General features: G+C 43.0%; 1 protein-coding gene across 1 annotated transcript in view; it reads right to left on the bottom strand.

The window, feature by feature from the left end:
- The window catches only part of LOC146861876 (alpha-2-macroglobulin-like), a 1,085,963-nt gene that overhangs the window by 1,015,156 nt on the left and 43,125 nt on the right, over window positions 1–27,682 (bottom strand). The window contains exon 2 of the mRNA XM_085641046.1: window positions 4,676–4,859. Within this exon, the coding sequence (XP_085497172.1) occupies window positions 4,676–4,859 (184 nt within the window). The remainder of the gene's footprint in view (window positions 1–4,675; window positions 4,860–27,682) is intronic.

The raw sequence follows: 27,682 nt of genomic DNA, 5'->3' as shown, positions 1-27,682 counted from the left end.
CTTAAGGACTAATGATAGTTTTGCCTGTCTCAGTGACAACCGACTAACTATTTATAGCATGCATTTTTGGTCTCTGACAGAACTTGTCTCCAATTACCATTTCACCTGCACTACAACTTTATTTGCATTCTATGTGCTTCTAAACCACATCCTTCAGTAAGAATTGATTTTGAATACCCGTTCCTAAATTCACTCATTTGCTTAGTCCTCATTATAGCACCATGTTCAGACTAAGAAAGTTCTAACCCAATTATTTGTTTCTCTGACAACATTCTGGTAAAGAAAAAATTAAGACTAAAGTAATATGAGTGACATATTTGGGCCATTTGATTTCATGTGAATGTATTAAACTGAAAACTAGTGTGGTCCAAAGGGCATTTGAAGCACAAGGACAAATTTAGATATTTGCTGGGTTTGGTTGGGCCACATTCAAAATGTGTAAAATTGTTCCCAGACAAAGTTAAAAGTATGAGAAAAGTGACGTAGAAGGGTACATCATTTGACTGGAACCCGAAGCAGGAAAGAGCATTTGAATATGTGAAACATCGCAGAAGTAATGCCCCCCCACTCGCACATTTTGATGTTACCCAACAGACATATAGTACAAATGTCACAAGTGAACTGGTATTAGGCACAGTATCTTCTCAGGCTGTGATTGGTCAAGAAATTATTGTAGCTTTTGCATCTCGGAGATTACAGGGCCAAAGTTTGAATACTCAGTAATAGTTAGACACTCACTATACTGCTGGTCCACATTTAAATATTTCAGATTTCATGTGTGGGAAACTTCTCTACATTGTAAAGACAGATCACAAGCCATACATTTATATATTCAAATGTGATAAAGTTGAAGGTAATATAAGCAGGTTACAAGATGGTTATTAGGAGCAAAGGGCATATAAATTCCAAGCACGGTCTGCTACACGAAAAACGAGTGTGGTTGTTGATTATTTATCTAGGTCATTCAATTGAAAGAGAAGAGATACCTGAAGCAGAGAAAATAAATTTGGGATTGGTGATGACTGTAGATGAGGATCTATCTTTGAATGATGGTAATAAGACAGGGAAGATGATTTACTAATAAAAAGGTGAAAAATGAAGCGGTGAAATGTTGTGTGAATGTCTCTAATTCAGATCCTGATGTAATGAAATTATCACAGGTGAAAGATAAATTACACACCCATATCAGTTGATTGTTGAGAATGGGACAAATGATATCTCGTGGTGCGTAGAGAAATACAATGGTATCATTTCATGAAGGTCGTTAGGCAGCCTTTCTGGTGCCGGGTTTGGATTTACAAGTTCAAGATGTAGTGAAGAACTGTTTTGTTTTTGCTAGTAGTACCAACCTGAAAGTAGTCAGCCAATCACTTTTGACACCAGTTAAGTACCAACGAAACAAGGGACAATTAAGCTTTGAATTTTTGGGGCGATTACAAGCAATAAAAGATAGAGAAAAATATTCAATAGTGCGTACTGGTTATTATCATCCAAAATAGTTTGTATTCAAGTGTGTGGAAAATGTAACATCATTTGAAGGAATTGAATTATTAGCAGATTTTTTTTAAATGAGGGGAATACTTGTCATGGATAAAGGTGTACAACCTAAAAAACTATGCGATGTTTTTTAGAAAGATGGGGTTAAATCATATATGCCAAACGTAATAGCCTAGAAGAAAGAGCAAATAACTTTGTGGCAGAGAGTGTACTGTTAACATTAACTAAAGGAGTGTTACGAAAGGATACTCTGTGATTGTTTTGTGGGTGTGCAGGACTACACTAAACACAATCACAGGAATGTTCCCTTTCTTTAAGTTGAAAGGAAGACAGCCTGCTTCACGGGTGAAGCCTGCGTGGTCAGGGTAAGTGGTCTGGGAAGTCACGTCCCTTCTGTGTAGATAGGCAATCAAGAATCAGGTGGGTGTCATTAAAGAAGGTGTAAAAAATCACATTACTGTAGCTTACCTAATTGAGTCTGAAAAATAAAACAGTATAGAAGGGTTATTCAAACTTTTCAGAACCTTGTAAAGTGGTGGAGGCGGTGAAAAATTTTGTGAAACTACACAGATAGTCACATTTGGAGCTTGGGCAAATGTGTAAAAACAAAAGTGTCTTAGCAGATTTACATTGTTGTGAACCTCAATTCCTTCCTTTTAAATGTGTGTTTGAGTACCCATCAGGAGTGAGCAAGGCACACCTCTGTAAACAGGCGCAGCCACACACAGCACCTGCATGCTGGGGAATCTTTACTCTTCCCTCTATGGGAAGCTGGGTCTCTGCCTGCAGTGAAAGATGGACATTCTGCTTCATACAGCCATCTGCCTTTTACTGATGAGGCATTCACAGAGAAGGTACAAGTTAGTACTGCAATGTGAATGGTGCACTTTTTGTAATCAGGCGCTGTGTCTTGGTCTGTGCTGGGTGCACCCAGTTAACCTGACTTGTAATTCAACATCAAGATTACCATTTGTTAAGGTGTCTTCCCTCTAAATAAATGCAGAGATGGTGTCATTAGAAATAGTCTGTCTTTACTGACCACAAAATACGAGGCATAAGATCTCAGTTGTGCCATAGGGCTGTGTGGACATTGTTCTCTTCACTGGGTAAGCTTATGAACCAAAAATAGAGCACTGGGTCAGTTAGTTTGTGGTTGTTTAGATTGTTGTTGGACCCAAGAAAGGTCACCTCTGTCCACGATGTGTACAGTTGCACTTAACACGTTCTTATCCAGCTTCCAGTTCTTGAATGTCAGAGTAAGAAAGAGAATAATATTCTGAATTTTACCCGTGAACAGTGATGCAAATTTGGTATTTTCTGCCAAGGACAGGCACTATAGGACATAAGTGCCTACCAGTACGAATGTACCAAATATATATTAAAAACATGGGGTACGCCGGCAGGATCCCACCATTCAAGGTGCCTGGTGATTCAGTAATTCTTTAATGGGTCACTTCCTGTATTATTTTGTATAGAAATTATTTCAACCACTGCGGTGGTGACGCAGAGGCCTGTGCAACCCTTTCTAGCTGCATCACAAAAGCAGAATGCTCCAAGGTAACTAATGTCAGAAACAAGTCAAATAGAACCAGTATGGCATAGGAAACCGGAATTTACTGTGAAAATAAGATTACCCCATTGAGCAGGACCATTTGAGTCCATGCAAAAGCAGGAATCCTAAATGTAATTGTTGGAGATGAAGAGAAGTTTCTACTGATTCCAGTGCTACAGTGTTTTTTCAATATTCTTGGCTTATATAGGTAAGATAGTGTAGACCAGCACTTGGCACTCACTCATTTGTCAAGGGGTTCAGAAATGATCATCCTTCACCGAGGTTGCACCATATTGGCAAAACAGCCTCTAGAAGAGAAAGACTAAAGATATCTAATTTGGAGGGGATTTTTTTAAGATGCTGTCTTAAAAGGAGCAATTGAAGGTTTTAGTTTGGCTAATGGTAGGTTTAGGAAATATGCATTAATGACAGAGAATTGAAACATATGACACAGGGATGGGAGACAATGAAGCCACTACATCTAATACAGAAAGAACATTTATGTAAGTTTGAGATTTATCAATTGTTGCATTACATTACCTTATTTCCTAATTCTTTCCACTAAAACACTCAAGCGAAGGATAAGCATAACTCTTGTGACTGTGGTTCTATCTGGACACTGCTAGATTTCTAGGTTCATTTTCTGCCATACAAATTTGTTGAACAAGGGACATTTTTAGTTTAAAAAATAGCCAACTGTGCTCTTTTAAAGGCGCCTTTTCAAAAACATTGTTTGCCATTTGTATTCTACCAGGTTCACCTGCTTTTTTTAAATGTTTTTCATCTTTGGAAAAATACAGCTTTTCAGCCATGCCCACTGCTTACCAAACACTCTAAGAATTTGAGTGATAGCATTTATCTTTTGTCTTTTTTGTCTTCTGATACAGATTTGGAGCCCTGCCCACCCTTAAGGCACTCCACTTTAAGTCTCTAAGAAAATGGCACAGTCTGTAGAAAGGGAATTGAAGGTTAAATGGTTTACTAAAAATTCCTTTAGTGGAAGGATTGGGTCAGGAGGCTTGTAACACAACAGGAGGGCCAAACATTTTAGTGTTTGGCCCTGAGAATGCACAGATGTACTGTTCGCAGCACTAATACCCATTTCTACTATGGGTGTAGCAGGTCTTTAGCTTGACTTCAAATTTGGCTTAATAGCAAAGCTCACCACTTTCTTGCCATACGGCCAGATATGAGGATGGCAATTCAGGGTGAGATGGCATCATCTAAGGCAAATTCAGCCAAATCATTTTACCAGGGCACTATGATAGACATCATTTCTACTTCATTGTCCACTGTAAGGTTTCTGGCTAGGAAGCCTTTATTAACCATCGATCCTTGTACAATAAGACTACACTTATTATAGTGGATTTGCTCAGTCCAAATTATCTGACAGTCCTGTTTGCATCAAGATAGCTTTCAAAGAAAGATTAATGCACTATTCTGTATATCTTCCGCTCAGCTGATCAACATGATAGCTCTCTATATTTCATTTTCAAACTCCCTTTGCTGTTTTTAGATTGCATGTCTAAAACTGCTGCCTCTACTTCGAGCATAGCAAGTATTCTTCTGTTAGTCATTCATTTCATAGCCAACTTTCATGAGGTATACTTTCAAGGTCATACTCACTTGAAACGATTCACAATGAAATTCATTGGCATCCTTGATGACCTTCTGTAGGACAGTGACATTATTTTCCTGGGACTTTAGCATCACGGAAACGGAGATGGTTTCGTTGAGGTTCAGGAACACAACACAAACCTGCTCCGATGATCCACCATGGAGCAAAGTGGGCACCAACAGCATGAACTTCCTGAGCCACCACAGCAGAGAGAGGAGAGACATAACAAATTAGACAGCAGGTGATGCGTAAATAAGATCAGTTAGCAGAGAAACAGAATAGAAGGCTCAGACTAAAATGAAGGAGGTATCAGAAAGACAAAAGCTGCTAGAGAAACGAACAAAAATCAAAATTCAGGAGAATGCACAAAAATACTGAAAAACATTATCCGGTAGCAGACATGCCAAAGGAGCTCTGTTATTAGACAATAGGAATTCTTTCAAACAGACACAAAAAGCAGTTTTAAAATAATCATGGAAGAAAATGCACAGATCAGAGAGAATGTAAACCATGAGAGTCTGGACAGGTAGCCAACAGTAGGATTAGCAAAACACATTGCACCAACCAAGTATCTATATATATCTATATATATATATATATATATATATATTCACTGAAAAAAACATAGGTTTCACACATGTTATAGTTAGCGGAAATTTTACTGATAAAAAACCAATGAAATTCCCCCGTTATAGTTAGTGCAGGAAACTATAACTCACGCGACCGCAATCCTCTGCTGATGCTAATACTGTATTTAGACACTTATTTGCCCATGTCTTCTTCCATAAATTTTTAGCTATACATATATTACAAATATTTTTTTTTCATAAAGACACATATGTCATCAGCAGGAGATTGCGGTCGCGTGAGTTATAGTTTCCTGCACTAACTATAACGGGGGAATTTCATTGGTTTTTTATCAGTAAAATTTCCGCTAACTATAACATGTGTGAAACCTATGGTTTTTTCAGTGAATTTGCAAGGTTTTTTAAATGCTAATTCCTAACTATAACGTGTGTGAAACCTATGGTTTTTTCAGTGAATTTGTACGGTTTTTTAAATGCTAAGTTACTTTACGCCATTCGTGGCGTGCGCGCCCACTTAACGCAGTTCGTTCCGTGCGCGCAAGGTGCGCTTCGCGCACCGTGCGCGCACAGTAAGCACACGGTGCGCTTTGTGCACCGCGGGCCCACTTTACGCAGTTAGTGCCGTGCACGCACGGTGGACACGCGGTGCGCTACGCGCACCGCGTGCCCACGTTACGCTAGATGGGCCATGTACGCACGATGCGCTTCGCGCACCGTGCGCACATGGAGGACATATTATGCGCTTCCTTGTGATAGGTAATCTGTTGAAATTTTTTGGGGAAATGCTGTGCTCTTATATGCCATGCACAAATGGTGGCCTTCGGCCACCATTTGCACACGGGGTGGAGAGAGTGGGGTTTTTTTTTTTTAATAATTTTTTACCGTACGCGTACGGTAAGCGTACGGTAAGCGTAATCGGCGAAATTTTCGAAAAATAAAAAATTACCGTTTTTTGCCTTGGGGGATCTTTGAAGACTCAACTAACATGGTTATGTGCATGGGCGCTGTCTAAACAGCCCCTTTATATGTTTTTGGCATTTGCTTATCAGCTCCCCCCTCAGAGTGCGAGAGAGAAAATGGCGGCCGCCGCTTCCTGGTTTCGACTGATTCGAATGTTTACTAAGATCTAAGGGCCAATCAGAATCGCGCTTGCGCACGCCACCGTACGCGTACGGTAAGCGCACCGTAAGCGCACCGTAAGCTGGCTCAGATATATATATTGATTTAAAGGCTATTTTCTCAGAATCTACTAAACAGATTTACACCAAACCTACAAAAGGCACTTCCTTGACCTGAGGACTACCTCTCTGCCAAATTTCAAGTAATTCTGTTCAGCCGTTCGGGCTGTAGCTTTGTCTAAAGGTCCTATGGAAAAATGCATGGGAAAAACGCGTTTTGGGACCCCCCTTTTATCTCAGCCCCCGCTTGACGAATCCCCCTGAGACTTTCAGGGTAGGAGCGGAGCGTAGCGCCCCACCTATTTTGAAAAATTCGCAAGGATTCGTCGACCGGCGCCAAAGTTATTCAAAATAGAATGTTGCAGATTTCCTATGGAAACGTGGTCCTAACTATAACTACCTACTGGCGACCGCCAGTAGGCAATATATATATATATATATATATATATATATTCACTGAAAAAACCATAGGTTTCACACATGTTATAGTTAGCGGAAATTTTACTGATAAAAAACCAATGAAATTGCCCCGTTATAGTTAGTGCTGGCAACTATAACTCACGCGACCGCAATCCTCTGCTGATGCTAATACTGTATTTAGACACTTATTTGCCCATGTCTTCTTCCATACATTTTTAGCTATACATATATTACAAATATTTTTTTTTATAAAGACACATATGTCATCAGCAGAAGATTGCGGTCGCGTGAGTTATAGTTGCCAGCACTAACTATAACGGGGCAATTTCATTGGTTTTTTATCAGTAAAATTTCCGCTAACTATAACATGTGTGAAACCTATGGTTTTTTCAGTGAATTTGCAAGGTTTTTTAAATGCTAATTCCTAACTATAACGTGTGTGTAACCTATGGTTTTTTCAGTGAATTTGTACGTTTTTTTAAATGCTAAGTTACTTTACGCCATTCGAGGCGTGCGCGCCCACTTAACGCAGTGCGTTCCGTGCACGGTTTTTATCAACTTTAATAAGCCCTGTACATTTGGTGGCCTTCGGCCACCAAAAGCACAGGGGGTGGGGTCAATGTGGATAGTGTTTTTTTTATTTCGATTTTATAATTTCATGTTGCCAAAATATAGTTTTCGAAAAATAAAAAATTACCGTTTTTTGCCTTGGGGGATCTTTGAAGACTCAACTAACATGGTTATGTGCATGGGCGCTGTCTAAACAGCCCCTTTATATGTTTTTGGCATTTGCTTATCAGCTCCCCCCTCAGAGTGCGAGAGACAAAATGGCGGACGCCGCTTCCTGGTTTCGGCCGATTCGAATGTTTACTAAGATCTAAGAGCCAATCAGAATCGCGCTCGCGCACGCCACCGTACGCGTACGGTAAGCGTACGGTAAGCGTACCGTAAGCGGGCTCAGATATATATATTGATTTAAAGGCTATTTTCTCAGAATCTACTGAACAGATTTACACCAAACCTACAAAAGGCACTTCCTTGACATAGGGACTACCTCTCTGCCAAATTTCTAGTAATTCTGTTCAGCCGTTCGGGCTGTAGCTCTGTCTAAAGGTCCTATGGAAAAATGCATGGGAAAAACGCGTTTTGGGACCCCCCTTTTATCTCAGCCCCCGCTTGACGAATCCCCCCGAGACTTTCAGGGTAGGAGCGGAGCGTCGCGCCCCACCTATTTTGAGAAATTCGCGAGGATTCATCGACCGCCAAAGTTATTCAAAATAGAATGTTGCGGATTTCCTATGGAAAAGGGGTCCTAACTATAACTACCTACTGGCGACCGCCAGTAGGTAATATATATATATATATATATATATATATATATATTCACTGAAAAAACCATAGGTTTCAGGGGTGTTATAGTTAGCTGGACTTTTCACTTGTACAAAACCATTGAAATTACTCCGTTATAGTTAGTTCAGCTAACTATAACTCGCGCGCCCGCAATGCACTGCTGATGACGTCACATATTACATCACTCATGACATGGTCAGTGACATCACTCATGACATCACTGATGACATCTCAATTGACATCACTGATGACATCACTGATGACATCATCCAGTGAATGTGTGTTTTTCTGAAAATTAGATATGTTTTATGTATGTATATCTCAAGGTCGATGGAAGAATAAATAGGTATATAAGTGTCTAAATGGATGATTTGTTTTTGAAAAATTGATTGTATAACTGACTGATTAAGTGTATCTTAGTGAATACATGGCTTAGTGAGTAATGTTTAAATATGTAAATATCTGTATCAGTCTCTCACTTTGTGTATAAGTGGCTGCATGGGTTGGTGAGTAGCTACATGAGTGTCTATATAGGTTATTAGTTGGTTTTTTGAGTATCAGTATGAGTGTCTGAGTGTCTGTATGGTTCGGTGGGGGTATTACGTAGTGCATAGGTGTATGAATGAGAGACTCACTGTTTGTATGTGTTGAAGACAGCATGTGTGCAGGACTGTATGGGTGGATGAGTGTGTGCATGGGTGTGTTAGTGAGTGAATGACTGTCTCAATAGTGTATTTATGAGTAACTACATATGTTTTAAACTAGTATATGTGACTATTGGTGTATATAAGTGAGTATATGTGAGAGTGAGAGATTGAAAGAGTTCCTCTATGAATACGTATGTGTTTCTATAAGTGATTGTTTAAAAGACTAAGTATGTGTAAGTTTCTGTAGAAGTAAGTGTGGTGGTGTGTGTATAACTGTATATGCAAGTAAATGGATGTTTGATTCTTTATTAGCATGAGTGACTATGTGTGTGAGTAACTTTATGGATGAGTGGCGTTGTGTAACAGGATGTATAGGTGTATGAATACATATGATGAGTGAGTACATGTATGAGTGACTGTATAGGACTGTTGGTGAATGAGTGGATGTGTATGTGGATCTTAGAATTACTGAATAGGTTGTTGTAACTGATACTGCTATGTCAATTGTTTTTAAAATTTTAGTTTCTATTTTTGAATGTGTGTATCAAAGGTTATATTAGGGGGAGAGGAGGTCTGCCACACTATCACAAGGATGATGTCATCAGTGATGTCATTTGAGATGTCATCAGTGATGTCATGAGTGATGTCATTGACCATGTCATGAGTGATGTAATATGTGACGTCATCAGCAGTGAATTGCGGGCGCACGAGTTATAGTTAGCTGAACTAACTATAACGGGGGAATTTCAATGGTTTTGTACGAGTGAAAAGTCCAGCTAACTATAACGCCCCTGAAACCTATGGTTTTTTCAGTGAATTTCAAAGGTTTTTTAAATGCTAATTTCTAACTATGCCTACAGAGATAGGACATGTGAAGAAAGAAGAAAAAACGCACAGAAAGAAAAAAAAGAAATGCAGAAAGAAGCAACAGAAGTCCTCAAAGACGAAGAAAAGTGCAGGAAGAAGGATAACGTGCAGAAAGAACAAACAGAAGAGCAGAAAGAAGCCTTGTTGCAAAATCATCCTGTACCCTCAACTTTTTCAGACGGATAGTGGTGGTAACTCAGTCTGACTAACCAGTCCTAGAGCCAGTGCTATGTTAAAAAACACTCAGAATACAGTGAAACCACCTACATACACTAGGGAACACTATGCGTTGGGATCACCGTGTGATCAGCATGACCTCCTCTGTAAGCCCCTAGTATATAATAGGGCAGGGGATTAAAACTACCTCTTAAAACGCGCCACAGGGCGTGTTTGCACACGTCACCTCAGGCCCGTCCCCTCACTTCCCCACTGTGTAAACACGCCCTATGGCTGTTTTAAGTTGGGAGATTAAGTCCCCTTGAATCCTGAGGGTCCCTAGGGTCCAATTAGACCACTAGGTACCTCCAGTAAGCGCCACAGAGCTGCGTTGCAGAGAGATGTAAACAGGGGCACGGCCTAGACCACCTCTCTGCAACGCAGCGCAGTGGCGCTTACTGGAAGCACCTGGTGGGCTAGTTGGCCCCCAGGGTCCCTCAGGATTGAAAGGGAATTATTTCCCCAACTTAAAACGCGCCACAGGGCGTGTTTGCACACGTCACCTCACGCCCCGTCCCCTCCCTTCACCACTGTGTAAACGCGCCCTGTGGCCGTTCTAAGTTGAGAGATTAAGTCCCCTTGAATCCTAAGGGTCCCGAGGGTCAAACTAGCCCACTAGGTACCTCCAGTAAGCACCACAGAGCTGCGTTGCATAGAGGTGTAAAAAGGGGCGTGGCCTCAGAACACCTGTCTGCAACGCAGCTCCCTGGCGCATACTGGAGATACCTGTTGGGCTAGTTGGCCCTCAGGGACCCTCAGTATTGAAGGGGAATTAACTCCCCAACTTACAACTGGCCAGGGGGCGCGTTTGCAGAGTGCTGCAAGGAGGGGGCGTGGCCTCTGGCGCGATGCCGGTCTTTTATTTTTTAAGAAGGAGGGCTGTGTGGCCCCCCTTCTTTTTCTAATTTACTGGCCCTGGGGACCCCATCCCCCAGGGTCTGCATCCTAATTTTTTTTGTTGAAAAAAATTAATTTGGCCCTCCCAAGGTCTTAATCGGGACCCCAACCCCCGGGTCATGGCCTTTTTTTAAAAAATTCTTTAGGAGGGGGCTGCGTGGCTCCCCTCCTCAGGCCACTTATGGCCCCGGGGACCCCATCCCCCGGGGCCGGCCTTTGTTTTTTATTATTTAAAAAAAATATATATTTATAGAAACACCTAGGACATGCTGGACAAACCGTATGTACCTATCACCATGACGATTTGCGTGATATTCATTAAAAGGCAACTATGCATAGAATGAATCCACGTGAAATGTATTTACACTGCTAGTGAAGCTCTGACGTGTCTGACGACCCACCGTGCCTAATCCCGGCGTCCCCGCCAGTGGGTACTCTCCAAGTAGACACCCTTGTCGTTTATGTATACAAACATGGATAGCTATTGACGGGCATATTTAATATACACGCACACCAAGCCATTCAAAGGGGATTCGACAAAAACTCGACCAAACTATGCAAGAAACCCCCCTCACGGTTAATAAAATACACATCCACCACCGGATGTGTAATACTTTTTATTTTACTCTCTGGAAAGGAGATGAATCTCACTTGAGAGTCACAGCGTGCTCCGGGCTGAGCCCAATGCTGTGTTACACCCACCAGTGCCCGCCGAGTGCCTCACACCTCTGTGTTGTATTCCACCAGCTAGTGCGTATGCTATGACACTCTCTAGCCCATGTGCACTGTAACACCACCCCGTGAATATGTCATGCCACACTTGCCTTCGCACGGGTTATATTGCCCCATCTAACGTGCCTTCCTTGATGCCTATGTTATAACGCACAGCGCTATGCCATACATATTACAATCTGGGATCCATATCTTTGTCACAGTGCATTTGCAACGTTACACTCCCCAGCACATATTTTATATTACAACTTTAGAGACTAGTTAGGTTACACAACACTGCCCTGTGCATATTACACTCCGAGGCGCATATTGCATAGCACACGCTAGTGCCTGTGCTATCTTGCGCTCTCCAATGAATCTGTCATTGCGCACAATGTATTGCATATTATATTTCAAGCCCCGATTCATCTTATATCACACTTTTTGGTGCATAGTTTATACCATATACTATATCTAGTTTTCATTTTCAATCGTGCTCTCAGGACTATGTTCTATATAACACTGCGTCCACCTTCCCTTTTCACGGGCATTACATTTTGCGATGGGGGTGGAGGGTCAGGGGGTGTTTCTGCCAAGTGAGCCCGGAGTCACAGTCACAAACGTCCTCTTCTTCCTGAATAAAAGTGAGATTATGCTGCATACTTGTTCATATTTTAAGTAGTTCGCACAGACACACATTTTAAAAACAATAAAGTTCCTAATACCCACCTTCTCTGAACAGTTAGCTTGCTGCCCCATCCACCTCCTCCCTATCCTCTGTTGTCTGAATCCATGGACTAGCCTCCTCCCTCCTGCCATGCATGGTCTGATGTGCTGCCACTGCCCTTCATTTAGCATGATGTACCAGTCCACTCCACCTGCCCTCCATTGCCCAATTCTATGGCCCATCATTGACCTCCTGCTTAGCCTCTGTGCTTAGCTTGCCGCCCCTATTCTCCTTCCCCCTGCCCTCCGATGTCTTTGTGCATGCCCCTGCTCCATCCTTTTTGCCCACCATGTACCATGGACCTGCCACACCTATCTACTCTGAGTGTTCTGTTGAGCTGCCACTCCCCTCCCACCTGCCTAGCATTGTCAGATGACTGTAACTTGTCCCTGCAACCTCCACCCTGCCTGTCCACATGCCATGCCCCTATCCCCTTCCTCCTGTCCTCCAAGGTCCATTTTACTGCCACACCCTTCTGCCCTCCCTGGTCTGTTGTGCTGCAACTGCTCCTCCTGCCTGCCCCGTGCGGTATGTTGAGAAGCCCCTTCCCCTGAACTCTCTTGTCTGTGCCAGGTCCTGACCCTCCCTTCTATCCTCCATGGTCCTTTGTGCATGCCACTGCACCCTCCTTCCTGCCCATCATAGCCATTGTGCTGCCACTAACCCTCCCGCTTGCCATGCATGGTCTTCTGTGCTGCCATGGCCCCTCCCACCTTCCCTGTGTGGTCAGCTAGCTGCCCCTGACCCCCTCCCACCTTCCCTCCATGGTCTCTGTGTATGCCATCATAGTCTCATTGTTGCTCTCCATGGTGTGTCTTGTTTCTAGTGCCCATCCTGCCTGACCTCCATGGTCATCTTGCTGCTCCTGCCCTGCCCCCTTGCCCCCAACCCTCTGTTTCCATGTGCAGACCCCTATTCCCTCCCTCCTGGCTTGTCTGTTCCATTGTAATGCCCCTGATCCGTCCCTCCGCCATTTATGGTCTGTTATGCTGCAGCTTTCTCTCCTGTCTGTCCATTATGGTCAGCTAGCTACCATTGCCTCTTTCCCCTCTGTTCTCTGTTGTCCATGTGCATGGTCCTGTCCCCTCCCTATTGCTTTCTATGGATTGTTGTGCTGCACTCCCGCCCCGCATGCGCTGTGTGGTGTATTGTGCTGCTGCAAACCCTGATGCCTGCCCTGTAGGGTCAGTTTGGTGCACCTCTCCATGTCCCTCCTGTCCTCTGTTATCCGAGTCCATGTCCCTACCCCAACTCCTCCTGCCTACCATGATCCAATGTACCATACTTGCAAACATTTTGAACTTGGTAAGAGGGAGATTTTGAAAAAAAACTGGGGTATTGATTTTCCCCTTTGAGTTACATTGAAAAAGAGGAGATTGTAGACAGGAGACAGATCAAATAAAGCCCATTTGAGCTTAAAAACGTTGGACGTTTCCTGGCTGAAACGGGTCTGTTGGCATGTATGGTTGTACTACCACTGCCTCTTCCTTCTGCCCACAATGGTCTATTATATTGCCACAGCCTCTCTTGCCAGTCCTGTATTGTTGGTTTGTTGGCCCTGCCCCCCTTTCCACTGCCCTCCATAGTCTGTTGTGCTGCCACTGCCCTTCCTGCCTGCCCAGTGTGGTAAAATTGTTGCCTCTGCACTCTCCTACCTGCCTTCAATTTTCAGAGTCCGAGCCCCTGGCCTCTGCCTCTCAACAGTATCCCAATGAACAACTAGATTGCTAACATTCTATATTTATTACAAAAGTGTGGAACGCCTGACGTCATCAAAACTGTAATACCTAGAGTATTTCCTTCAGAAATTACATATATGAGAGGGTCTTATTTGCATAACAATTATGGTTAGTGCTCTAAAAAACTAAAATGAGGACATATTTTCTGATTTTTCAAATAGCGACAAAGAACTTTTAAATTATTTGTAATCTTTATGTTTTTTTATCCAGTTGACCACTTGATTAAATGTTGCACCTAGGGGAGAGGATGTGGTGTTACTTCCAGAGATGCAGACTTTGCAACTGGGGAACCAGGTTGGAGTTTCTGCTTCAGCTCAACATTCTGTGATTCTGGTCAAATCACTTGATCTCCCCATGTCTACAACCAAAATAAATTTGATTTTGTGTGATGTAATCAATGCTCATGTAAAGCACTTCAATACCTGACAAGTTTGCACTATATAAAACTGCAAATACACAAAAATAAGTGTTTTGCACACTTCTGTCATTGGGCTACATATGGGCTACATCTGGGTGATATTTGTGCTGCATTTGGGCTCTTTTGTCTCTGGTGGCCATCTTGGGAGATTTTATTTGCTATGAAGTTTTAAGTGTTACCAGTTTATTCCAATCAAGATGGCTTCAGGTGCGCCATACTTTTGTCATAAGTAAGACAGTAAGCGCTCTAGTTGTTCTTAAGAACACTCTGGGACATTCTGTCATTGGGCTATACTTGGGCTACATCTGGGTGATATTTGGGCTACATTTGGGCTCTTTTGTCTCTGGTGGCCATCTTGGGAGATTTATTTGTTATGAAGATTCCTAATTTCCTCATTTACTGCAGTCTCCTCAGTTGGAATACTTTCAGTTTTTTATTTTGGTTCCATCAAGAAGGCATTCAGATGTGTCACACATTTGCCATAAATTCTGAATATTAGCACTCTAGTTGCTCATTATATCACTGTAGTAAAACTTCTGCTCACCAGGGAAGTCTGCTGCTGGTATTCAAAGTGCATGTGTCAGTCTGCATGTCAGAATTTGTTTATGAAATAGAAGAGGATTTGAGAAGTCAAAATGAGCCCTAATTTTTTTTTCTGCAGAACTAATCATAATTTCTATGGCAAAATGAACCCCCTCATTTTGTTCCTTTGTGAATTAAATGTTTTAAGTGTTACCACTTTATTACAATCAAGATGGCTTCAGGTGCACCATACTTTTGTCATAAGTAAGACTGTTAGCGCTCTAGTTGTTCGTTAGAACACTCTGGGACATTCTGTCATTGGGCTATACTTGGGCTACATCTGGGTGATATTTGGGCTACATTTGGGCTCTTTTGTCTCTGGTGGCCATCTTGGGAGATTTATTTGTTAAGAAGTTTCCTAATTTCCTCATTTACTGCAGTCTCCTCAGTAGGAAATACTTTCAGTTTTTTACTTTGGTTCCATCAAGAAGGCATTCAGATGTGTCACACATTTGCCATCAATTCTGAATGTTAGCACTCTAGTTGCTCATTAGATCACTGTAGTAAAGCTACTGCTCACCAGGGAAGTCTGCTGCTGGTATTCAAAGTGCATGTTTCAGTCTGCATGTCAGAATTTTTTTATGAAATAGAAGAGGATTTGAGAAGTCAAAATGTGCCCTAATTTTTCTTTCTGCAGCACTAATCATAATTTCTATGGCAAAATGAACCCCCTCATTTTGTTCCTTTGTAAATTAAATGTTTTAAGTGTTACCACTTTATTCCAATCAAAATGGCTTCAGGTGTGCCATACTTTTGTCATAAGTAAGACTGTTAGCGCTCTAGTTGTTCATTAGAACACTCTGGGATATTCTGTCATTGGGCTATACTTGGGCTACATCTGGGTGATATTTGGGCTACATTTGGGCTCTTTTGTGTCTGGTGGCCATTTTGGGAGACTTATTTGTTATGATGTTTCCTAATTTCCTCATTTACTACAGTCTCCTCAGTAGGAAAAACTTTCAGTTTTTTACTTTGATTCCATTAAGAAGGCATTCAGATGTGTCACACATTTGCCATAAATTCAGAATGTTAGCACACTAGTTGCTTATTAGATCACTGTAGTAAAGCTACTGCTCACCAGGGAAGTCTGCTGCTGGTATTGAAAGTGCATGTGTCAAGAATTCCTGTCATACAAGGGAAACACGCCCTTATGTAAACAGGAGAGCTGTTACATAACTCAAGGAAAACACGCCCTTATGTAAACAGGAGAGCTGTTACATAACTCAAGGGAAACACGCCCTTATGTAAACAGGAGAGCTGTTACATAACTCAAGGGAAACACGCCCTTATGTAAACAGGAGAGCTGTTACATAACTCAAGGAAACACGCCCTTATGTAAACAGGAGAGCTGTTACATAACTCAAGGAAAACACGCCCTATAAAGGGAGGAACCGGGAGGTACAACGCTGTCGGATATTGTGTTCACACCGACGTACCTGCTTCGTGAAGAGCAGTGTTCCGGAGTGGTGCTCCAGTAAGGCAAGAACGGAGGTAGGTCGAGTCGTTACTCCCTGGGCCGTGTCTTGCCCCATCGTCACCTGTGAAGGACCCGGAAGCTCTACCGGTCAACCATTGAGCTTCGCTTTTTGACTCGGCTGAGTCCAAGCGCAGTGGCGCTTTTGCTGGTTGGAGTCGTAACTCCCAGCCCGACCAGAGACACAGGGACTGCCAGCTGTAACGCACACCAGGAGGTGTTTGCCGCGTTACAGACTCGGAAGTCCACAGGATCGATCGAGCGGCTGCTCTCGGTTCAGTCTTCTTGCTTGTGATTGGGGTATCGGTGACGCATCACCAGGAGGTGACTCCGCGTCCCGGTGCAGTCTGAGGAAGAGGTTGAGCGGCTGCTCCCTTCAGGTAGAGACCCCGGCTGGGTGTTTCCCTGACTCCTCGATTCTCCCCAACACTCTTCGTGCCCCTCACAGCCTACCGATTGGCATTGTCGGCCATTTCTTTTCTGCCCTCTGTTGGCATACGCCGGGACCGGCGTATATGCAGAGGACGGTTAGGACCATCCGTGCTGTGGGCTGGTAACGTACTTAGCCTGGAGGATTCCAGTGACTATAACTTTTGTTTATTCTTTGTATTATATTTGCCTTCATTAAAACAACTAACCCTTCACTAGTGGTTGCGTCCTCATTGTCGTGTCTGTTAAACGATCCTGAGACGTTCAGGGCGTTACAGCATGTTTCAGTCTGCATGTCAGAATTTTTTAATGAAATAGAAGAGGATTTGAGAAGTCACTCAAAATGTGCCCTAATTTTTCTTTCTGCAGCACTAATCATACTTTCTATGGCAAAATGAACCCCCTCATTTTGTTCCTTTGTAAATTAAATGTTTTAAGTGTTACCACTTCATTCCAATCAAGATGGCTTCAGGTGTGCCATACTTTTGTCATAAGTAAGACTGTTAGCGCTCTAGTTGTTCGTTAGAACACTCTGAGATATTCTGTCATTGGGCTATACTTGGGCTACATCTGGGTGATATTTGGGCTACATTTGGGCTCTTTTGTCTCTGGTGGCCATTTTGGGAGACTTATTTGTAATGATGTTTCCTAATTTCCTCATTTACTACAGTCTCCTCAGTAGGAAAAACTTTCAGTTTTTTTTACTTTGATTCCATTAAGAAGGCATTCAGATGTGTCACACATTTGCAATAAATTCAGAATGTTAGCACACTAGTTGCTTATTAGATCACTGTCGTAAAGCTACTGCTCACCAGGGAAGTCTGCTGCTGGTATTGAAAGTGCATGTGTCAGTCTGCATGTCAGAATTTTTTAATGAAATAGAAGAGGATTTGAGAAGTCACTCAAAATGTGCCCTAATTTTTCTTTCTGCAGCACTAATCATACTTTCTATGGCAAAATGAACCCCCTCATTGTGTTCCTTTTTAAATAAAATGTTTTAAGAGTTACCACTTTATTCCAACCAAGATGGCTTCAGTTGTGCCATACGTTTGTCATAAGTAGGACTGTTAGCGCTCTAGTTGTTCTTTAGAACACTCTGGGAAGCTGCAGTAGAACACAAAGGAATCAACTGACAGTCTCTGCCCTTGTTGGATGTACATGTTTTATTGAGAATGTCAGATTTCATTCTCACGTGACTGAGAAAGATAATGTGAATTTACAGAAAATATGCTCTCAGTTTAGCTTATAGATCACCTTCCAAACCTCTGTGGGAAAAGCATGAGAAAATAGTTTTCTCTCAAACATGATTCATGATATCACAGCAGAAGGCTTTTTCACATGGTAAAATCACCTTAGAACACACCACAATACCTAAAATGAGTATGGTACCATCAACAAATGATTTATAATGTAACTAAAGTCTTAAAACCTTCTATTAACTGCAATGGTTTTTTATGAGGTGTTATCATGTATATTGGTCCCAAGATGGCTGCCAACACTTCTTGGATGAAGTGCTGACAGCCAATCAGATCTCACGATGAGATGTGCAGTTCGGCTCCGCCCAGATATATATGTGATTTTACATTTGATTTTCTCAGGAACTACTGAACAGATTGACACCATATATGCAAAAGGCACATGCCTGACCTGAGGACTACCTCTTTGCCAAATTTCAAGTAATTCTGTTCAGCCGTTCGGGCTGTACCTTCGACTAAAGGTCCTATGGGAAAATGCATGGGGAAAACGCGTTTTGGGACCCCCCTTTTTTCTCAGCCCCCGCTTGACGAATCACCCCGAGACTTTTAGGGTAGGAGCTGAGCGGAGCACCCCATTAGTTTTGAAAATTTCACGAAGATAAGTCAACTGGCGCCAAAGTTATTCAAAATAGAATTTTCAGATTTCCTATGGGAACTCGGTCCTAACTATAACTATCTACTGGCGACCGCCAGTAGATAATATATATATATATATATTCCAACCAAACCCGACTTACATAAAATCGGACACCGACACAGGAGATGCTTTTAGCCATCCGGCTTGGGTTTTTATTCTTCTTTCGCTACGCGTTTCGGCACAACTGCCTTGTTCACACAGTTTATCGCAAAAGAATCAATTACATTTAAACAGAAGTCACAAAGTCACATGATCACTTGATTAATGAACACAGAAGACAGACTAGCGTGTACTACATGTATTGCTGATTCGAAATACATAATTTTTTGTTTGTGAGTTTATAACACATTGTCTAACTCTCTTTACTCTTAATTTGCTTAATTCCCATGAAATTCATTCAATATTATAAAAACTAAAATTTAAAAGAATCACATTATTTTATACATTGCAATTGTCCAAAGGATTAATGAAAGGGAAAGAGAGAAAACAAAATTACTATTTCAAACACAAGTGCATCAAAGTGTTTTTGTACAGCAATACAATGTCTATATTGTGTTCATATTTATCACGCAAATAATACTGCATTATTGATCTCCTGGACAAGTGCCCCTGTCATGGATTCAATTATTTATACATCTTTATTTCAATCGGGCACATTGTAGTGACTATATCCTGTCAATCGGCCTCTGGATCCTTAAAAAAAGGGGGAAAAATATATAAACCAAAATAAAGAGACATGTATAAAGTCTTTATAGGTCAGATGCTTGTTAAAACAGTCAATCTTTTTCTTGCTGAAATTCTGCTAACATAAAGTGCTAGTGCTTTATTCAGTGCAATAATCGCCACACATCACGTGCAAACATTGCTTAATAAAGTGCTAGTGCCTTCTTATATCAATTTCTAATAAAGTGCAAGTGCATCACAGTACTTCATCTTAGAAAAAGTAAAATAGATTATTAAAATTACTTTTTTTGAAAATTGTTTGTTATGACCTATCACGTCTCTACAAGTAGATTAGGCAGAGGATCTTATACTGACAGTAACATTTCAAATAAAGGAGACTATCTGTTCATTTGTGACTTCAAAAATTAAAAGTTATGTTAAAATAAGGCTTAAAAAAAAGCTAAAATGACCATAATGGATACCAAACTATACCAAATGTACATGTAGATCTTCCTCAACATTCAAACCGTGTGGGCTTTTCGTGCTAAACATCAGTATATATTTTGACTCCAGTTTACGTAATTTTCTTTCTCTGTCACCCCCCCTTTGGTCCTTGGGGATTTGATCAATAGCAAAATATACTAGTTCATTGATATTGCCTTTATGGATTTCATTCATATGGCGTGCCACTACATAGTTCTTATCGTTGCTACCAATTGCCCTAAGATGTTGTAGAATGCGTACGTGAACCATATGAATGGTACTACCTATATACATCTTTGGGCAGGAGCATCTTAAAATATAAACAACAAAGTCACTTTTGCAATTCAATGGTTTTCTTCGTTTCCAAGGGCTGTTCAGGAGAGGGGAGGTCACCTGTTGTGTGTTCTTACCATATCTACAGGCCTTACATTTAAAACATTTGTAAAAGAATGGGCTGACTTTTAGCCAACCACCTCCTTTCCTAGTTTCTAGATTCGTCTTGAACAAATCGTCTCTCATCGATTTGGCCCGATTAAATGTCACCATTGGCCCTTTTGAGACTGTCCCTTGTAATATTGGGTCCTGTTTAACAAGGTGCCAGTGTCTACTAAGGCTGTCTCTCACCCTAGCCTGGTATGCACTGAAACCTGTTATCATACGAATTTCACCCTGAGTGTGTTTTTTCTTTTCCTGAACTTTTTTTGTATCCGGTTTTAATAATGCACTTCTATCCAAACTATCTACTTTTGATTTTGCTTGGTTTAATATTTCCAAATTATATCCTCTTTGTAGAAATCTGTGAGTTAAAGCACCCTGGGCCTGACCCAGAGCGTCCACTTCACTACAGTTTCGTTTCATTCTCAGATTTTCCGCATATGGGATACTCATTTTTAATTTGGTAGGATGGAAACTAGCCGCGTGCAAAATAGAGTTGCCTGCGGTCGGTTTCCTGTATGTGCGAGTTTGTATTGAACTCTGTGCAATATATACCTCCAGATCCAGGTAAGTCACACTGTCTGCACTTATTTGCTCAGTGAATTTTAAATTTAGGTTGTTAATATTAATGCTTTCAATGAACTTCTGAGCTGATTCTCTGTGTCCATTCCATATGATGAACAAATCATCAATGAATCGGATCCATTTGATGACATGATCCCTCCATTCACTAGTGTAGTCGACTTTGAGCACCTGCTCCTCCCACCAGCCCATATGCAAATTAGCATAGCTGGGGGCGAAGCAGGTGACCATCGCCGTGCCCTTCAATTGTCTGTAGGTGTCACCTCCAAATAAAAAATGTTTGTTGTTGAGGCATAACCTGCACATCTCCAACAGCATATTAGTATGCTGGTATAGGTTAATCGGTCTCAAATTTAAGAAGTTCCTCATTGCCCTCAACCCATCCTCGTGGGCAATGCTCGTGTAGAGGCTGACGACATCTAGTGTTATGAGGAGATAAGAATCTTTCCATTTTACATCCTCTATTTTGTTCAAAAAGTCTCTGGAGTGTCGAATGTATGCTGGTAAGGCTCTCACGTACAATTGTAAAAATGAATCAAGGTATCTAGAAGTCGGTTAAAAGAGACTACCTATGGCGGAGATAATAGGCCGCCCTGGTGGTTGCTCTTTATGCTTATGAATTTTTGGTATCAGGTACAGTTAAGGCACCACTGGTTTGTCAACCTTCAGAAAGGAATATTCTGATTGGTTAATCAAACCAAGACCTCGCCATCTTGCCAGGTCCTTTTCATATTTTAGTTTAATTTCAAACAAATTACTTTGTGGAACCAATGAATAACAATCTTTGTCTCTCAATTGTGTAGCTGCCTCACAATTATGGATATATATATATATCCATCCTACTGGCGGTCGCCAGTAGGTAGTTATAGTTACAACCTAATATCCGTATGAAAAGCATTGTTTGACCTGGTTATAACTTTGGCGTAATTTGACCAATCTTCATGAAATTTCCCCCTAAAATGTCAAAGTAGGTTCTGGTTGCATGGGAAGTTTGGGGGTGATCCGTGCAGTGGAGACCGAAAATAGGGGCGTGAAAAAAGGGTGCGTTTGTAATGTGAATTCCCATAGGAACAAGTTGTCAGACCTAAAGCCTGAACCGCTGGACCGAATTACACCACATTTGACAGAAAGGTAGATGTTGTTACGCAGATTGTGCTTTTTGTTATTTGGTGCAAATCTGTCTAGTAGTTTTTGACAAATATGAGCCAAAAATGATAGATATATCTCTGCTCGCAGATATTTCACAACGGCTTGCTTTGATTGGCTGGACACAACCTAACCAGAAATTGCGGCCATTTTATCGTCCAGAAACGGTTCCCGGGGCTGAAAATTTGTGTGAAAACTAACATAAGGGGTCGGGGTGGATATACTCTGACCCCATGTTTGAGAAATGGGTGTTAGTGTCACAAGTTATGTGTCTTACATACAATTTTTTAATCGTGCGCGATGTCATGAAATCACGACTGCCAGCACGGCCCCCGTGTACCATCGCGGGGAGGTCACGAATTTCACAACGTCATCGCAAATATTGATGGAAATATAAATATATATATAGGAATCAATACAGGAATGGCGGCTGCCAGTCCTTTTCGTCCCTCTCCGTCTTCCTATCCGATGATGCCGAAAGACTCTGTGGATGTGTTCAGTGAAATGGTTATTGACGATCTGTAAAAACTCGATATCTTTGTGAATTTAATTATCGCGTAAGAAGTTACTGGGCATTGATGAATAAATTACGTGTAAAGAATGAAATTGTTATCTTGCTGATAAGGGTGGAAACATAGTCTTATGGCCGGGGGCCGATTATCTATTAGAAGCCCAGTGCCACCTATCTGACACGAATTGCTATGCTAAAGTGGGTTGTGAACACTTGAATTCTGTAAAAGATACTGTTAGTAAAAACTTACAGCAATGGAAAAGACAGGGTTTACTCTCTAAAAATGAATTTTTGTTTTGAAAAATGAGTTTCCCACAACTCGCATTCTGTACTTTATCCCTAAAGTACATAAGGGTATATCCCCTGTCGCTGGCAGACCCATCATTTCAGCTAAAAACAATGTCTTGGAGGCTATGTCAAAGTATGTAGATTATTTTCTCCAGCCACACATGACCAATTTGCCATCCTTCATAAGGGATACGGGTGATCTCTTAACAAAAATCAATGAAGTAGAGTGACGTCGGGGCTACTTATTGATAACTAAGGACATAGCCTTGCTTTATACCAGTATCTACCATTCACAAAGCCTGGTAGCAGCCAAATACTTTCTTAATAACCGGGCAATTTGTTTACATGATCATAACTATGTTGCTTCAGATGATTGAGTTATGTTTAAACAACAATCTATTTATGTTCAATAAGACGCTATACAAACAACTGAGAGGAGTTGCAATGGGTGCGTGTTTTTCTCCTACCTATGCTTGCCTGCTGGTTGGTTGGTGAGAGGAACAAGTACTCAGAGTGACTCATAAGGCGATCTGGGACAACCATATAAGATATTATGGCAGATATATAGATGATATACTCATCATATGGGAAGGCACAGAACAAGAGGCTACCCAATTTGTTACATCTATCAACAACAATACTATGAACCTCCAGTTTGTGGCTAACATCAGCGAACATAGGGTGGAGTTCTTAAATGTAGAAATATATATCAGTGAGAATCACATCCAAATTAAACTTTATCCCTCACATCCAAACTAAACTTTATCGAAAAAGCACTGCTGGCAACTCCACATTGCATGCCAGCAGTGCTCATCCCAGACACCTTATCTACAGTATAGTGTATGGGGAGTTTCTCCACATACGACGTATTTGTAGTTTAGAGTCAGATTTAGAACATTGTCAAAAGGAAGCTTTTTCCCGGTTTTTGGCCCGAGATTATAAATCTACCAATCTACAGCTGGTCTTGGATAAGGCCAACTCTCGCTCACGTGAACTCTGTCTTATAACTAAGAAGGATCGCAATGCCAATACATCGGGCGACCCTATATCAGTTGACAGTCAATCTATTCGTTTAATTGCCACCTTCAGCAAACAAGAAAAGAGTATCAGAAAGATTGTATAAAAACATTGGCCGATTGTTTTAAGCGACTTAACATTAAATTTTTGTTACCCGATCTTCCTACCATAACATTTAGGTGGGCACCTTCAATGAAAGATGCCCTGGTTAAATCGAGTCCAGAAATAATAGCCAAAACAACCTGGCTATCTAAATCGGGGTTCTTCTTGCCGGGCATGTAAGTCTGGAGTCAACTTATCCAAATATTGCACAGCTTTTAGTGACATTCCAGTCCCAATAAAAGAACATTACACCTGTTGGACTGAATATGCTGTGTATCAGTTAGAATGTACTTGTCATCTTACATACATTGGTAGTACCAAATTGCCAGTATTTAATTGGATATTACAGCATTTACGTGCAATAGTCAATTTGGATCCGAACTTGAGAATAGAGTCAATGACCCCAGATATTCTGTTATTGGGTCAGTTCCTCCCTCCTTTCAGGGTGGTCCTCTTTCATTTTAACACTTGACACTCGAATGCCAAATGGATTGAACACCAGTGACGACCTACATAATTCTTTATAATCTAGTTGAGTGTAGGTTTCTCCTGACACTAGGGCATAATTCCCAAGTGGTTATTATTGTTTTTGTTCACTGGCTTAATCTGCTCCTATGATATATGGAATATTGACCATTGTTTACTCTCTTTCTGGACCTGTTTATCTTCTCCTCGATCTTGTCTCTCTCCCTTCTGATCTTTTACATATTAAGATCACTAGTGTGGACATTGATATTTTGCAATGATATCGTATGTACTGTATTAACACCAGGGTGCCAATTACAATCCGGTAAAAACCGGGTACGAACCGTCGGACGGAGCATATTCTCCGTCCGACGCGTACCCGGTCGTGTAAATATACAAACATGGAATTACGATTTGCAAGGAAACACCTTTCCCGTACGAATCGTACAAAACCCCGACCGAACAAAATAAACATACAAAAGCGATCCGGGAAAGCGCCGACGTGACGTCGGGACGCACGCAGCCTGCCATTCACGAACCAGGAATTACGATTCGCACCGACGTCATCCCGCACGGTGAATATTTTCCGGCTACCAAGAAATGCCGGGAAATCAGGACGACGCGAACAAGGAGGACCCGTACGTGACGGACAGACAGGACGACGCGAACAAGGAGGACCTGTACGCGATGGACAGACATGGACCCGAACCTACGTGTCATCCCCGCCCTCATAGCAGTCGACCTCCTCTACAGGTTACGACGCAGACGCCGCAGAAGGTCAGAACAACACCCATGGGCAAAGGGTGGGGGGCAGGGGCAGGACACATAACCCCCACCCAAGTCACACAGCACACATGCCCTGGACATACCTGACCCTCAGGCCCTGGTCACTACGAGGGGGTGGGGGCGTGTCCAGCCAAGCCAGCGACCGCCACAACGGAAGTTCTTCACGACGCGAACCGGTAACACAACCATACAGGTACGTCCCGTACCCACGCCTTAAGAGCGTGGGTACGAGTCGTACCACGCCCACACCTACGTCACCCCAACAATGGCGGGACGGCTCGTACCCACGTGGCAAAGGCCTGGGGACGGCCCGCACAAGCATTCCACAGCGTGGGTACGGCAATGTACGGACCGTACCCCCACCCGCATATGCATGGAGCGGACCCCCCACCCCAACAGTGTAAGTACGACCCGTACCCTCACCCGCGTACGTACGGAGCGTACCCCCACCCCAACAGTGTAAGTACGACCCGTACCCTCACCTGTGTATGCATGGAGCGAACCCCCCATCCCAACAGTGTAAGTACGACACGTACCCTCACCCGCGTACGTACGGAGCGTACCCCCCACCCCAACAGTGTAAGTACGACCCGTACCCTCACCCGCGTATGCATGGAGCGAACCCCCCACCCCAACAGTGTAAGTACGACACGTACCCTCACCCGCGTACGTACGGAGCGTACCCCCCACCCCAACAGTGTAAGTACGACCCATACCCTCACCCGCGTATGCATGGAGCGAACCCCCCACCCCAACAGTGTAAGTACGACACATACCCTCACCCGCATACGTACGGAGCGTATCCCCCACCCCAACAGTGTAAGTACAACCCGTACCCTCACCCGCGTACGTACGGAGCATACCCCCTACCCCAACAGTGTAAGTACGACCCGTACCCTCACCCGCGTATGCATGGAGCGAACCCCCCACCCCAACAGTGTAAGTACGACACGTACCCTCACCCGCGTATGCATGGAGCGAACCCCCCACCCCAACAGTGTAAGTACGACATGTACCCTCACCCGCGAACGTACGGAGCGTACCCCCCACCCCAACAGTGTAAGTACGACCCGTACCCTCACCCGCGTATGCATGGAGCGAATCCCCCAACCCAACAGTGTAAGTACGACACGTACCCTCACCCGCGTACGTACGGAGCGTACCCCCCACCCCAACAGTGTAAGTACGACCCGTACCCTCACCCGCGTATGCATGGAGCGAACCCACACCCGTGTATTGCCGAAGCGTACATATTGTGAATTAGGAGGGGTGTGTGCAGAGTCCCCCCAGCAGCTCCCAGAGACAGGAGGGGTGTGTGCAGAGTCCCCCCAGCAGTGCCCAGAGACAGGAGGGGTGGGTGCCTATCACTCCCAGCAGTGCACAGAGACAGGAGGGGTGTGTGCAGAGTCCCCCCAGCAGTGCCCAGAGATAGGAGGGGTGGGGGCCTATCACTCCCAGCAGTGCACAGAGACAGGAGGGGTGTGTGCAGAGTCCCCCCAGCAGTGCCCAGACATATGAGGGGTGTGTGCCTATCACTCCCAGCAGTGCCCAGAGACAGGAGGGGTGTGTGCAGAGTCCCCCCAGCAGTGCCCAGAGACAGGAGGGGTGGGTGGCTATCACTCCCAGCAGTGCCCAGTCACAGGAGGGGTGGGTGCCTAACACTCCCAGCAGTGCCCATGGAACGCAAAGGGTGGAGTAGCCACAGATACCATGCCCACAAATGTCAGTCATGTGCACAAAGACCCTGCAGTACATGTACCACATGTGTGCGAGGCTGGGAGTATACGCAAGCATAGCGCCGAAAAGAAAACATGTACACATTAAGTCATGTCAATAGTCCACACACACAAGTACTATGACTACCAAGGATGCCACGAATGATGCAGGTGGAGACATCGCTCAGCATGCATGTGCAAAGTTGAAGGAGTCCGTCACACACCCAGCTAATGTACACACAGCTCAGCACCACATATTGGGAACACCCTGCAGGGAAGATGGCAGGGTACACAGAGGAAGGAATACACCTTGGGACAATTTCACCATGCAGCAACTGCGTACATGGACAGAGAAACCTAGCTAACACCGTGTGATGGCACACAGATACCAGGGTCCCCCCTATGACCAGCACACTACTACATTTCCCACACACCCAACACATGATTACCACCCAAAATCAGGTCGCAGCCCCACCAACAGCAACATCAGAAAAGCAGTAGTGTTCAAAGGAAACAAAAATGGCTTTAATCAGCATGATCTGAAATAGTGTGTTAGTAGAAAGTTCAATATTTACAAAGCCCATAGGGCAGTCCATGAGTCACAGCTGGATGGGGGACACAGTGGGATGCGTGTCCTCTAGCTTGCCTGCACAGTTACATTCCGTCGTCTTCCACAGGGGTGAGGGC

This window comes from Triturus cristatus, chromosome 2_2 (genome assembly GCF_964204655.1).
Source record: "Triturus cristatus chromosome 2_2, aTriCri1.1, whole genome shotgun sequence".
Lineage (NCBI taxonomy): Eukaryota > Metazoa > Chordata > Amphibia > Caudata > Salamandridae > Triturus > Triturus cristatus.
Note: the sequence above shows the minus strand (reverse complement) of the source record. Positions and strands in the feature narration are given on the sequence as shown.